Source organism: Nicrophorus vespilloides, unplaced genomic scaffold (assembly GCF_001412225.1).
Source record: "Nicrophorus vespilloides isolate i.1.1-1 unplaced genomic scaffold, Nicve_v1.0, whole genome shotgun sequence".
In the NCBI taxonomy this organism is placed as follows: Eukaryota; Metazoa; Arthropoda; class Insecta; order Coleoptera; family Silphidae; genus Nicrophorus; species Nicrophorus vespilloides.
This window is the reverse complement of record NW_017095935.1, coordinates 20,771-33,643: the sequence shown is the minus strand read 5'-3', so window position 1 is coordinate 33,643 and position 12,873 is coordinate 20,771. Positions and strand designations below refer to the sequence as shown.

The window sequence follows — 12,873 nt, the reverse complement described above, 5'->3', positions numbered from 1 at the left end:
ATGAATAGGGGGTGTCGTGTCCCAGGAATGGATTTCTGGACACTGTGGAATATCTTCTTAATAAATTGAAAGAGTTTGACTTTCAGTTTATTATTAAAATATTCAATACGTCTTGATTCTTTGACGTTCTTCCTAAGACTAATTACAAATACTTATTCTACGGAGTTTGAGGAGTAAAGCATGGTTTTGATAAGACGCTCCGCTTCAGGTCACTGCTCCTATACGGATTTTGCCAATTATGCGTCTTGTTCCCAGTTTAAAATATGAGCGATGTTCTTATCAGTAGTTGGTCTCGATGAGAACTGTCTATTCTGCGTCCGGTTTCAAGTTGAAAATAGGAAGGAATGTTACAATCGGTCTCACGTTGAAGGTTCCCTTTATGCTGATTTATATGTTCATATAATAAGGCGACTCTAGAGATGCCGTGGATGTCTCTAATTCGTTAATACACTATATTAACAATAATAATTGTAATAATAACGGTTGGACATAATAGGGCAACTTAAAAAAAATTGTGAGAGCTGGGTTCTAACATTCGATAAAAATGTGAAAGCAAAGGGGAACTTACACTGTTGGGGGCCCCAAATTTTGCGAAGCTCCGGTCATTCGCCCGAATGTTATTATGAAACTATTAGACCAGGGATGAGCAAAGTTTTAACTTTTTGACTTGTTAAATTACAAAAGAAAAAGTCCATAAAATTACAATAATTTGTATTTATAGTGTTTTTGATAAATTATTAAATTTGTTGAAAAAATATGTTGCTTATCCTTGTATTAGACGACAGTTTTAATACACTAAAATGTGAAAATATTTCAAACTTTTTGACTTACAGTTTCATATAGATGAATTAATGAATAATGTTGTAATTCGTATTACAATTCAAAGCTACTATCGGAAAGTGCCTTCCATTATTTGTGAATCGCAAACTAATTAATTGAATGTTCATTTCGATTAGTTTGTGAGTAAACATTAGCTTCAATTTAAATCAAGTGTATTTAAAGTAAATGTATATAGAGGAAACAATTCAATTGTTTTGTATATAAATGTTTTGATTGATTTATTCAATTCGTTTAATTAGATAATATACATTAAAGAATATACAATTTTCCCAATTTTGTCACAGATAAACAGTGAAATGAATGAGGATCAGCATATGGACCTTCAGCCAAGTGTTAAGGAGCAGATTCACAGTCAAAGGAAATAGTGGAATCGCAGAGCATCAATATACTACTGAAGTTAACTTACAAGACGACAACCAACCAACAAATTCAAAATCAAATCATCATAATGGTAACTATCCACCGGGAAAAATTACCTATCTAATGTCACCCACGATCTTAAATTTACTCAATGTTCACATAGATAAACAGATTGTGAATAAAATTACACGACATAAACAAAAAACATTATGTACAAAATAAATATTTGGAACAATATTTTCTGAAACAATCATATATAATAAAAATAAAATATATTTGTATTATTTAAAATTATTGCCCATAAGTATGAAAAAAAAGTCTATAATAATAAAAAATAGTTTTCTCATTAATAATACATTGTAAATAACATAAAATAATGAAATGATTGATTTAAATGGTAGTTTTATTTTGATATATATATATGAAACGTGAACCAATTAAAAAATAACTGTGCATTCATGCAGTTAATTGAAAGGAACAAAATAATTACGTAAAAATAATATTTATTTAATTAATACTTCATAATAAATCCGATATATTCTTTATAAATATATACAATACCTAAATAGGTTTCGACAATATCCCGGACTGTTTGAATCCGGATAAATCGAAATTTTCAAATTATTTTTCGGATTATAGCGAATCATGTCTCATCGAAACCGCACTATACGAGGTAGTGTTGTATATTAAAAATATTGCTTTTATGAAGTAATTAATATGAAAAAAAAAAGAGAATATTTAGGTCATTGAACAAAATTAGTAATTTATTTAAACAAAAATTATTAAGAAAAAAAAAACGTTTATTTAATGAATACTTAATAATCTAAAATACATATAATTTACAATAGTTATAAATGTAATTTTTGGTTCATTGACTTATTAATAAATTTCGTTTTAACATTGCATTTTTATAATCTAAATAAGATAATTACTGATTATTATACCAAATCTAAGGTTATTCTGGTTTGGTGCACGCCATTGCGCCGCATCGGTTCTTGCAACACTTCTTGCTTCCTCTGCAATCACCATCAAAGGCGCATCTGCTGGAGCATACCCAAGGACCCGTCGGTCGGGCAGGACACGATCCTTTCTTCTCTGTAAAATAAATAATAAAAACAAGGATTATTGCAACATGAAGTTTGTATAGTTTGTGCGATGAATCTGATATATTTATAATATCTGGGTCGTGCGCAAATTATTGGATTTGACATAGAAAACCTGTTCGCAATTTAAATGATTATGCAAGGAAAACGCGCGCATCTCTCACATTTAATTATGTTGCAAGAAGCTCAGTTCCAATTAGATTATATCTTAAATGTCAGATTTAATCGTTACTTTTTTTTCTCTCAAATCAATTAAATTTGTATATTAAAATTAGATGAACAGAATTTTTAGTATTTCTACATTTCTTAAAGGTTACTAATAATATTAACAAAATAACAATATTAATTACATTATTTAAATAATTATCAACAAAGAAACGTATTTTGTTTAATTAATTAAAAACTGTAGTTGAATTATTTCAATTTTTGAGAATGGCTTTGTTAATAAATAAAAATTTGTGTTGTTTAATATTCCTTTAAGTACATAAATTGTATGAATTGAAATATTAAAACAGCAATTTTTATTTAAATTTTTTCTGGTTTCAAGCACTTCGTTTACCCACAAATATGTAATAATAATTTACTATAAAAAAGTGTATCATCATAAAACAGCCTGTTTCGTCCATTGCTGAACATAGGTCTCTCTTAATTGCTTCCAATTCTAGCGGCCTTGAGCCTCTTGGATCCATGTTAAGGCGATGCGTTTCAGGTCAGTTTCAGACGTTTTCAAAAAATGTATACGATTTAATAATTGATGCTGTAAATTAAACTTATCTAAACTTAAAGAAAATCGATTAAATTAGTTAAAGTAGTTTTACAAAAAAATCTTACTTAGTTCCGTACATATTTTATGTTCGACCAAATTAGCAGTAACTTCGATATGTCTACAGAATACCTAAGTTTGTTTTGAAACTATCAATTCTAATTGTTTTAGGTATATCAATAAATAGTAGTGGTTTTAATAAATCTACAAATTAGATAACAAAAAAATGTATTTAGTAAAGTTATTTAAGGTTAGATTAAGTTAGGTTATGTCACATTTTTTAGTTTTCAGCAGTGGTTTTCAAACTTTGCTAGTTCGCCCCCTTTAAAAAAAAAATAATCTAGCTGCCTCCAAGATTCAAATTTGAAGAGCGGAGGAGAGTCTTACAAATTTTTCATGGTTATAGCAAAAATACCAATTTAAAAAAAAATATATATTTCTAGTATTTTTTTTTTCGCACCTTCCACTTTGGTAACTGCTTTCATAAATATATCTCTTTGAATTTTCTTTGGGTATAAGAAAAACAGGAATATTTTGAATCAATGTTTAATAAAACAATTTACTTTAATTGTAATTAATATTTTGATTGATTTAATTAGTTTATTAAATAACTTCTAAATTTTGCTCGTATCACAATAATTAAGCTATTACAATTGTTTCATTTTAATTAACAATATTCTAACTTCAATGTTAAATTTAGATATAAAGTCAAACACATACAATGTTTGCTTTAAGTAGAGTTATATTTCTAAAGAACAGGAATATTTTGAACCAATTACATTGATAAAACAATTTGCTTTAATTGTAACTAATATTTTGATAGAAATAATTACTTTGTTAAATAACTTCTAAATGTTGCTGTTTTCACAATAATTAAGTTACGATCAAAAAAGAAATATCTATAAACTAATAATGTTATGTTAATTGTTTCATTTTTATTAACAGCAACAGTATTCTTTTCAATATTAAATTTAGATATAAAGTCAAACACATACAAACTTGAGTCATATTTCTAATAAATATAACAACTTTCAATTATAATATGATTCATTACAAATATAAATTAATACAAAAGTAAATAAATAAAAGAAAAGTAATATTGGAAATTAAACATATAAAGTCGAAATTTCAAGAGATTAATCAAATACCAAATTTAACAAAAGTCATCGATCATTTTTTTTACTTTAAGATGACGTTAATTCTGGTTGGTAAAAACGTATAGATATATTCTAAAGAAAACAAGTATTATTACTTATTGGAAAGTAACTTTGTGTGGATTCATATTTTAAAATCAATTAGTAAAACGGGGATTTCCAGTTTTTAAATTAATAATACAAGTCACCTATAATTACTTTTTATATATTTCTTGTAGAATTGATTTCCATTGAAAGACACGTGTTTTTATTGTTGAATTGTTATCGAAAACATTTATAATTTTCAATTTTATGCTCCTAAATTATTTTTAACAAATTGTTTTAAATTCTATAATAAAGCTCCAAAGAACGAGGCATCATTAAACTTACGTAATTTATAGAAACAAATATTTAGTATTTATATATTACCATTACGCAACTACAGTCAACCGCAATTACTATACATAACAATCACCGAAAGTCTCGGCTAAAGTGGTTAAAAATCGTTTTTCTTCAAGGATCATTTAATCTAAATTTATCCTTAATTTACTTCTGCTATTATTAATGAACCATTTGAAATAATGGTGATTAATGAGGCGTTAAACCACTGTTATAATTGAGGTCAAAACCCATTTGGATACGCATTTACACGTTTACATCAGTCAAATAAATTGGTTATACAATGAAAAAACAAACAATTATACAATGCGGTATCCAATGAATCAAAATCCGCTGGATACAAATCCATTATTTAATCATCTGAAACCGAATATCATTGAAATCCATGAATCACAATAGACGCTACGCATTTACGATAATTAAATTTCAATAATTATTACTCACTATTACTTTTTCGTTTTGGTTTCCATTTGTATTCATTGTTTTCCGTCCAAACAGTTTGCATTTATATTGAATAATTTCCATTGCATTTAAATAACAAATCTTCTACGGATTAATATTAATAACGCGAAATTTTATTAAACATTTCGATGGAAAATACATTTAACATAATTGAATCCGAAATAATAAAATTAAATCGTAATTAGAATATTTTAATATGTATTTATGTTTAGTTTCAATTTAAATAATAAATTGAGAATAAATGTAAGTTAATTCAATTTCTTGGCTTTATTTTTTTCTTGTAGATGGAAAATTCAACAGTTTTCTTTACAAGTTATAACAGTGTAATAATGATTGTGCTATAATTGCTTCAGAAAGAAGTTAACAATGGAAATAAAAAAACATAATTCTGTTTTATAAAGTTTTTTTCAGGTAAAATGTGAGTTAAATTTAGTTTCCAAGAAATTCAATTTGACTTCATATATAATTAAAAAAATACAATGACTTTATTCATTGTACAGTTTCATAAAGTTAGGAATAATTGGATTTTTTTTTTGTAAATTATGTTTAAACAAATTTAATAAGTTTTTAATGATTGAAGCCAATTCTAAATAAATATTTCATTAGTATCAATTCGCACCTTTTAATTGATAATATTTTTTTGTTAAATAATTGAATGTGTGAAAATTTGTATTTTTTTTCATTGAATATAGGAAGAAATGTGTAAATTTCTTAGTAATTTAGATAATTAAAAAAATGTATATGTCTAATATCTAAGTTGTACTGAAAGTCTATTAAAAAAAGTAAAAAAATATGGAAAATTATTAAAAATTTATTATATGTGTATAATTTTTAAGTTGTATTCAAAGTCTATAAAAGAAGTAATTAATAATTGTAGAAATTTGAAAAAAATTAATGACTAAAATGTATTAATTAGTTGATTAAACTGTTTGCATTTATGTTGAATCATTTCCATTGCATTTAAATAATAAATCTTCTACGGATTAATATTAATAACGCGAAATGTTATTAAACATTTTGATGGAAAATACAATTAACGTAATTGAATCCGTAATAATAACATTAAATTATAATTAGAATATTTTAATATGTAATTATGTTTAGTTTCAATTTAAATAATAAATTGAGAATAAATGTACGCTAATTAAATTTCTTGGCTTTATTCTTTTCTTGTAGATGGAAAATTCAACAGTTTTCTTTACAAGTTATAACAGTATAATAAAGATTGTGTTATAATTGCTTCAGAAAGAAGTTAACAATGGAAATGAAAAACATAATTTTGTTTTATAATATAAAAGATAAATTTAGTTTCTAAGAAAATTATATTGACTTCATAATCAAAAGAATACAATTTCTTTATTGTAATGTTTAATAAAGTTCAGAATAATTGGATTTTTTTTGTAAATTATGTTTAAACAAAATTAATAAGTTTTTAATGATTAAAACTAATTCTAAATATATATTTCACTAGTATCAATTCGAACTTTTTAATTTAAAATATTTTTTGTAATTTAATTGAATGTACGAGAATTTGTAATATGTTTATTGAATATAAGAAGAAATGTGTAAATTTCTTAGTAATTTAGATAGTTAAGAAAATGTATGTTTCTAGTAACTACGTTGTATTGAAAGTCTATTAATATAGTAACAAAATATGGAAAATTATCAAAAAGTTAGAAAATGTGTATTAATTTAAATAATAAATTGAGAATAAACGTAAGTTGAATACATTTCTTGGACTTATTTTTATGTTTAAACAAATTTAATAAGTTTTTAATGATTGATGCTAATTCTAAATATATATTTCACTAGTATCAATTCGCACTTTTCAATTCATAATATTATTTTGTTAAATTATTGAATGTATGAAAATTTAGAATTTTTTTCATTGAATATAGGAATAAATATGTAAAGTTCTTAGTAATTTAGATAATTAAGAAATTGTATATGTCTAATATATAAGTTGTATTGAAAGTCTATGAAAAAAAGTAAAAAATATGGAAATTTATTAAAAATTTAGTATGTTTAAGTTGTATTCAAAGTCTATAAAAAAAGTAATTAAGAATTGTGGAAATTTGAAAAAGGTTAATGATGAAAATGTATTAATTATTTGATTACACAGTTTGCATTTATATTGAATCATTTCCATTGCATTTAAATAACAAATCTTCTACAGATTAATATTAATAACGCGAAATGTTATTAAGCATTTCGATGGAAAATACAATTAACATAATTGAATCCGTAAAAATAAAATTAAATCGTAATTAGAATATTTTAATATGTATTTATGTTTAGTTTCAATTTAAATAATAAATTGAGAATAAAACAAACGTTAAGATGTTTGTCCATTGTGTAAGTTGTATACAAAAGTAAGGAAAGAAACTTTTTTTTTTATAGAAAAGTAAGTAATTATTCAAGAAAAATCACGAAAAAAAAAGTGGAAAATAAAATAGAAAAATAAATTTATATACAATTAAAAATATTTCCACATCTCCATAAATTACAATATTTATGAGTTTAATTTAAATGAAAATAAAAATTTAAAAAAATGTTTCAAATTTACTCAAAAACAAATAATAAATTGTTCCTCTTATATTCATGTCTTTTCTTCAATATACAAGCAACATTTTCATCTCTACACCCTCTCCCTTGCAATTGTGTTTTCCCTATTCCCTATTTACATAAGTACATACACACAATTGCTCGATTCTAAAGAGAGAGTTTCATTCGAGTTCACACTTGTGGGGAAAGCAATTTCTGCTGGCAGGCAGCATTATAGAACTGCGCACGATTTACTCGAAAACTCTCTCTTATTCAATACATGAAAATCAAAGAAAATATTTCATGAAAAACAAAAGCTTACTCTCAGTAAATTGTTGTTTTGAGTGTCATAAAAGAAATGTTACAATTTTATTATGTTTTCATTTATTTTCTATTGAAGTTATTACAGTTTCTATTGATAATTCTGTAGTGCTATAGTAATTTGTTTATTTGTAAAATATAATTTTAAAGGGAAATTGTAGAAAATTAAACAATTTTCATAAAAATGTCATAAAACTATTATTTTTGTCATATTTTTGTTTCTTTGAGTCTCTTTGATAATAATGAAATGTGCAGTATCTAATAATAATATTATTATTTATTAGTAATTTTTATTTAATCTTACATTTTTAATATCTTTTGAAATTTGTACCGTTTCTTGAACAGACAAACGGAACATTGTGTTTTTAAGAAACATAATGTAAGAATTCATTATATTTTTTCCATATGAATGTTGTAATGTTAATGAATCAAATTAATTAAAAGTTGTTCAATTATTATTAATAAAAAAAACACTTATATAATAGAATCAAATGGTGAAATATATAACTATAGTAGAGGTATATAATAAAACAAGATTTGTGGACAAGAAGTCAAGAAATTGGCAATCTGCTGCGAGTCTCTAATTTGGATTACAGCAACTTTCGATAAATTTGCAGAGAATGTGCCGTGTCCTTTGGGGGCTCAACCTCGAATAAGTTAATAAACTTGGCGCTTTAGGGTTTTCGTAAGAAACTTTCGCGTGAAAAGGCGACTCGGATAAAAAGGCTATGATAGTTGGCTCTAAATTCGATTTACATGTATAAATGTCTGCACACTTCTCAACTTAATTGAATTAAGTTTATATAATAGGTTTACGCTTTAAAGTTGAGAGAAAGTGTTAAATTAATTGTCATTTTTAAAATATAAAAATTTTACTTGTCATGTTGTTATAAAAATTCAGTAACGTTTCTTTAAAATATTAGAATAAGTGTGCAATATTTCCAAACCAATAGTGCTAAATACAAAAATTTGTGAAGTAAACCGTGATGAATATATATTTGCAAATTATGAAAACTGGAAGATTTGAGAATAATTCACTGACAAAATATGAAGGCGCGACTTATTGCCGGTTCGAATTCTGGTCAAGCCAGGCCCTTTGTGAGCCCTCTTAGTGCTTGCAGTAATAGGACCATCGTTCATCACAGATGGACAGTCAAATAAATAAGGTTCAGCATATGGACCTTTTCAGCCAAGTCGATGGACAATGACAGTGTTAAAGATAGCAGCAGATTCACAGTCAAAGGAAATAGTGGAATTTCTTCATATTTGTTATTGACATCCAATAATCAAGTTGTACCACTTCAAATCTTCATGAATAAAAAAACAAAGATCTCATACTGCTTTCTATTGATTTTTTTTTAATAATTTAACAAAATATTTTGATAATGAAAAATGTTATCCGTTACACGTGTTTTAACCTTGAATGAAATCAAACAAACTTATTTTATGGTCTCCACGTATAATGGTATTAGAGATAAACCATGTAAAACATTTGGGATAACTATTATTTTTATATTATTATTTTGTGAAAATAGATTGCTGTATTTTTTTTAAATATTATAATTTCACTAAAAAAATAAAACAAATAATGTATTTTGCTATGAAAATACTGAACACTTGTAAGTCTTTATTTTGCTAAAGTACAAAAAAAGTTTTGGAGCTTAAAATGATTATAATAGAAATAAAAATATGATTTTTGTTCAATTAAGACACTTTATATTATATCGCATGTATTTTCAATTAACGACCAATTATATTTATAATCATTTCGATTTTTCGTGTTAATGTTCAAAACTCAAAGAGTTTCAATTAATAATTTGTTGTCTATTATCAATGTAAAATGTATACAATAAATTATTAAAGTTTTCTACTATATTTTCAATAAATGATCTAAAAAAGAAAATATATTCTTTATTTGTTAATTATTATGATGTATATCAACTACAAACATTATTATATATAATTAGATAAAAATAACAAATAAGTTTAAAATTAACTTGGAACTGAAAGATCAGATAATTCAAAATATTACTAAATATCCATTTCATATTTAGTTTATATTCTCAAAAAACATAAATTAAATATAATTGAGAAGTTACAAGAAGGTTTATGCTTTAATTTAATGAAATAAAATTAATTCATGCTAAAAAAATGGCTCATAATATGTTCATATTTTCGAAAAGTTGAAAAATGTATATACTGAGGGCAGAAAAATTAAGTGTAAATGTATAAGAATTATTTTATACTTTAAGAATGTTTTTGTTTAAATATAGCTGTCCAAGAATATTTGGATAGAAATTTCTACAGAAAAATCAATAGATTTTTAAATTTTTTTAAATCAATATTTTATAAAACGGTTTCAATTAAATATTATTGACTATTACAAGTGAATATTACGGAATTACCTATAGGTTTAAGTTTTAATTTGTTTGGACAAAATTAATTAATTCAAAATAATAATAATAGTTTTTATGTACTGCAGAAAAAATATTTGTAACATTTTTATTGATTGTTGTTGTGTGTTAGAAGTGCAAATACACATACTGACTAAAGATTAAGTAAGTTAAGAATTTACTAATAAGTTTAAGCTTTGATTTGTTGGAATATGTATAAAGATATAAACTTGTACTCACCGGATAATAGTTTGGGTTGTCTGGCTGTGACAGGCATCGTGCAGATGGTTCCTCCACATGCAGTCCTGCAGCATTTGGTCGCTCCATCGCATTGACTATCAGTGGAACAGGTGTAGGCACAAATACCGGACCCGACAGGCGGTGGACAATCTCCAGGTTTCCTGTGGCTCGTTCTCTGGGCCAGGACCGCACCGCAGATCACCAGGACTACAAAACACTCCTTGACGAACATCTTTCTACTTATAAATTATGAAGAACGTCTGTTACGATCGTGTGCACGAATCCAATTGATTTGTCGCCGAGAGTGATGCGATCATCTAACCGGTCCCGCCGTTTTCAAATTCATTTATAATCGGAAAACCACAAAGAAGGGGACTGAATGGACGGCTGGTGTGGGTTTCACGAGAAAATCGGAATTCGTGATAAACGAAAAAAAAATATATGTGTAAATGTGTACGTGCATGTACTGAAATCCAGACGGGAAGTAACGAGAACCTGCGGTTTAACGAAAAAAACTGTATACATATATACACACTGTTACAAGTTCAACGTTCCTGGTCTTCGATCTACCAAAATCCGAATGAGTTTCGACGAATTTGTTTTATGCGGAGAATCCGGCTTTTTCGGATGAGCTGTGCGAAACTTTGATGACGATTGTTATATTATTGTTAACAAGGTCAAATTTACAAACTCTTTTATGTTATTAACGCAATTTCCTTATCTGCAGATTCGATGTGGTCATCGTAATCTCAAGATGATAAAAATCCATTCAACTTATTGTGGAATTATTACATTTCTACAAATCAATTCATACTTACAATCATAATTTACTATATAATTCGCATAAATTAACAAATAATCAATTTTGCTTTAAACTTGAACAATCTATGAATCTGCAGAACTAAATCTCTATGTAATATAGGGCGGAAAGTCTATATAGTTTGCTCGTCAATCAAACTCCTGACATTCAAAATCCCGACAACCATAATCCCAACAGTATCATTTCAAGTTGTAAAAACGTAGTAGATGGTGACTACTCTCCGGAATAATTTAAAAATGTTATTGTAGAAATTTTAATAATAAAAGATACTTTTGGGTTTTTGATACAATCGAGATTTTGATATAGTCGGGTTTTTGATACAGTACGAATTTGGATACAAACGGATTCTGATACAGTTGGTATTTTGTCATAGTCGAGATTTTGATACAGTCGGGATTATGGTTGTCGGGATTTTGATAAAGTCAGGATTTTTATACAATCAGGATATTTATATAGTCGGGATTTTGATACAGTCGAAATTATGGTTATGGGGATTTCGATTGTCGAGATTTTGGTTGTCGGTATTTTGATTGCCACCGAATCATTATATAATTTGTTATAAAAATGTATACACAATAATTACTAAGTAATTTGAAAAAGTAACTGTGAAATAAATTATTTAAATATGCAGTCATACATCGATTAACGAATAAGAAGCATTAAACGAAATTACTTCGTATAGTGAAACTTTTCAATGTCTTAATAGACAGGAACTTCTTTAATTTCATCTTCATCTTCTGCATTCAATAAATTTCTAACATCCTCTTCATCGACATTTTCGAAACCTATGACTAATCCATCTGGGTAAATTCCTTTCTAATTTCTTGGATGATATTTTCTTCTTCTATTAGAACTCTCCACATTTTGCTTGAAATTGTAAATTTTGTTATAACGAAGTTTTGTTATCAGATGCAAGATATTGATTATAGTTGGAAGTTAAATTACGTTAAGTTTTAGGCATCCTGAACTGTTTGAAAACGGACTAATCGAGGACTTTAATACTGGAAAAATAAACAGCATAAAACGAGACTGTATAAAAGAACAAAGGTTTGTTATCAGATGAAAGACATTGATTATAAATAGTAAGATATGATTGTAATCTTTCGATATTTGTTTATAAAATATAGGTTTGGATATTTTTTTAATTAACTAACCTGTCTTTTTACATATAGAAATTGATACCAATAAAAGTTAAAACATAATTCTGGCCAATAAATATGTTACATAATATTCATTAGTTCTAATGAATCATTGCTTATAATTTATTGAAATGGAAATTGTCAACTCAAGAAAATTATTTAAAAAAGATAGACTTGGCATTTAAATTATTAAAAATCATGAACTTTCAGAGATACTTGTTGTTATTTAAATAATTGATTTACATAACATGAAATTAAATTTAAAATAGTTGTCAATTAAATTTAAATTTATTGCTAATACATAAATGCAGAATTAACTACAAAAACAAGTAATAATTACTTTGTAAACTAAAATT

At 25.9% G+C, this 12,873-nt stretch overlaps 1 protein-coding gene across 1 annotated transcript; it reads right to left on the bottom strand.

Annotated features, from left to right (window-relative positions):
• Positions 1-2,070: 2,070 nt before the first annotated feature.
• Positions 2,071-10,877, bottom strand: LOC108568832 (WAP four-disulfide core domain protein 2-like). The gene is made up of 2 exons (XM_017930133.1): positions 10,559-10,877; positions 2,071-2,295 (listed from the first exon to the last, which is right to left on the bottom strand). Exons 1-2 carry the CDS (start codon positions 10,788-10,790, stop codon positions 2,156-2,158), a joined length of 372 nt encoding a protein of 123 aa, XP_017785622.1. The 5' UTR covers positions 10,791-10,877; the 3' UTR covers positions 2,071-2,155.
• Positions 10,878-12,873: the final 1,996 nt, after the last annotated feature.

What these genes read in the sequence shown, in the direction of transcription:
- LOC108568832 (XM_017930133.1), bottom strand. Translation starts at nt 10,790, where the DNA reads ATGTTCGTCAAGGAGTGTTTTGTAGTCCTGGTGATCTGCGGTGCGGTC. An exon ending in ACAACCCAAACTATTATCCG is followed by an intron (nt 2,296 to 10,558) that starts GTGAGTACAAGT and finishes TTTATTTTACAG; the next exon opens with AGAAGAAAGGATCGTGTCCT.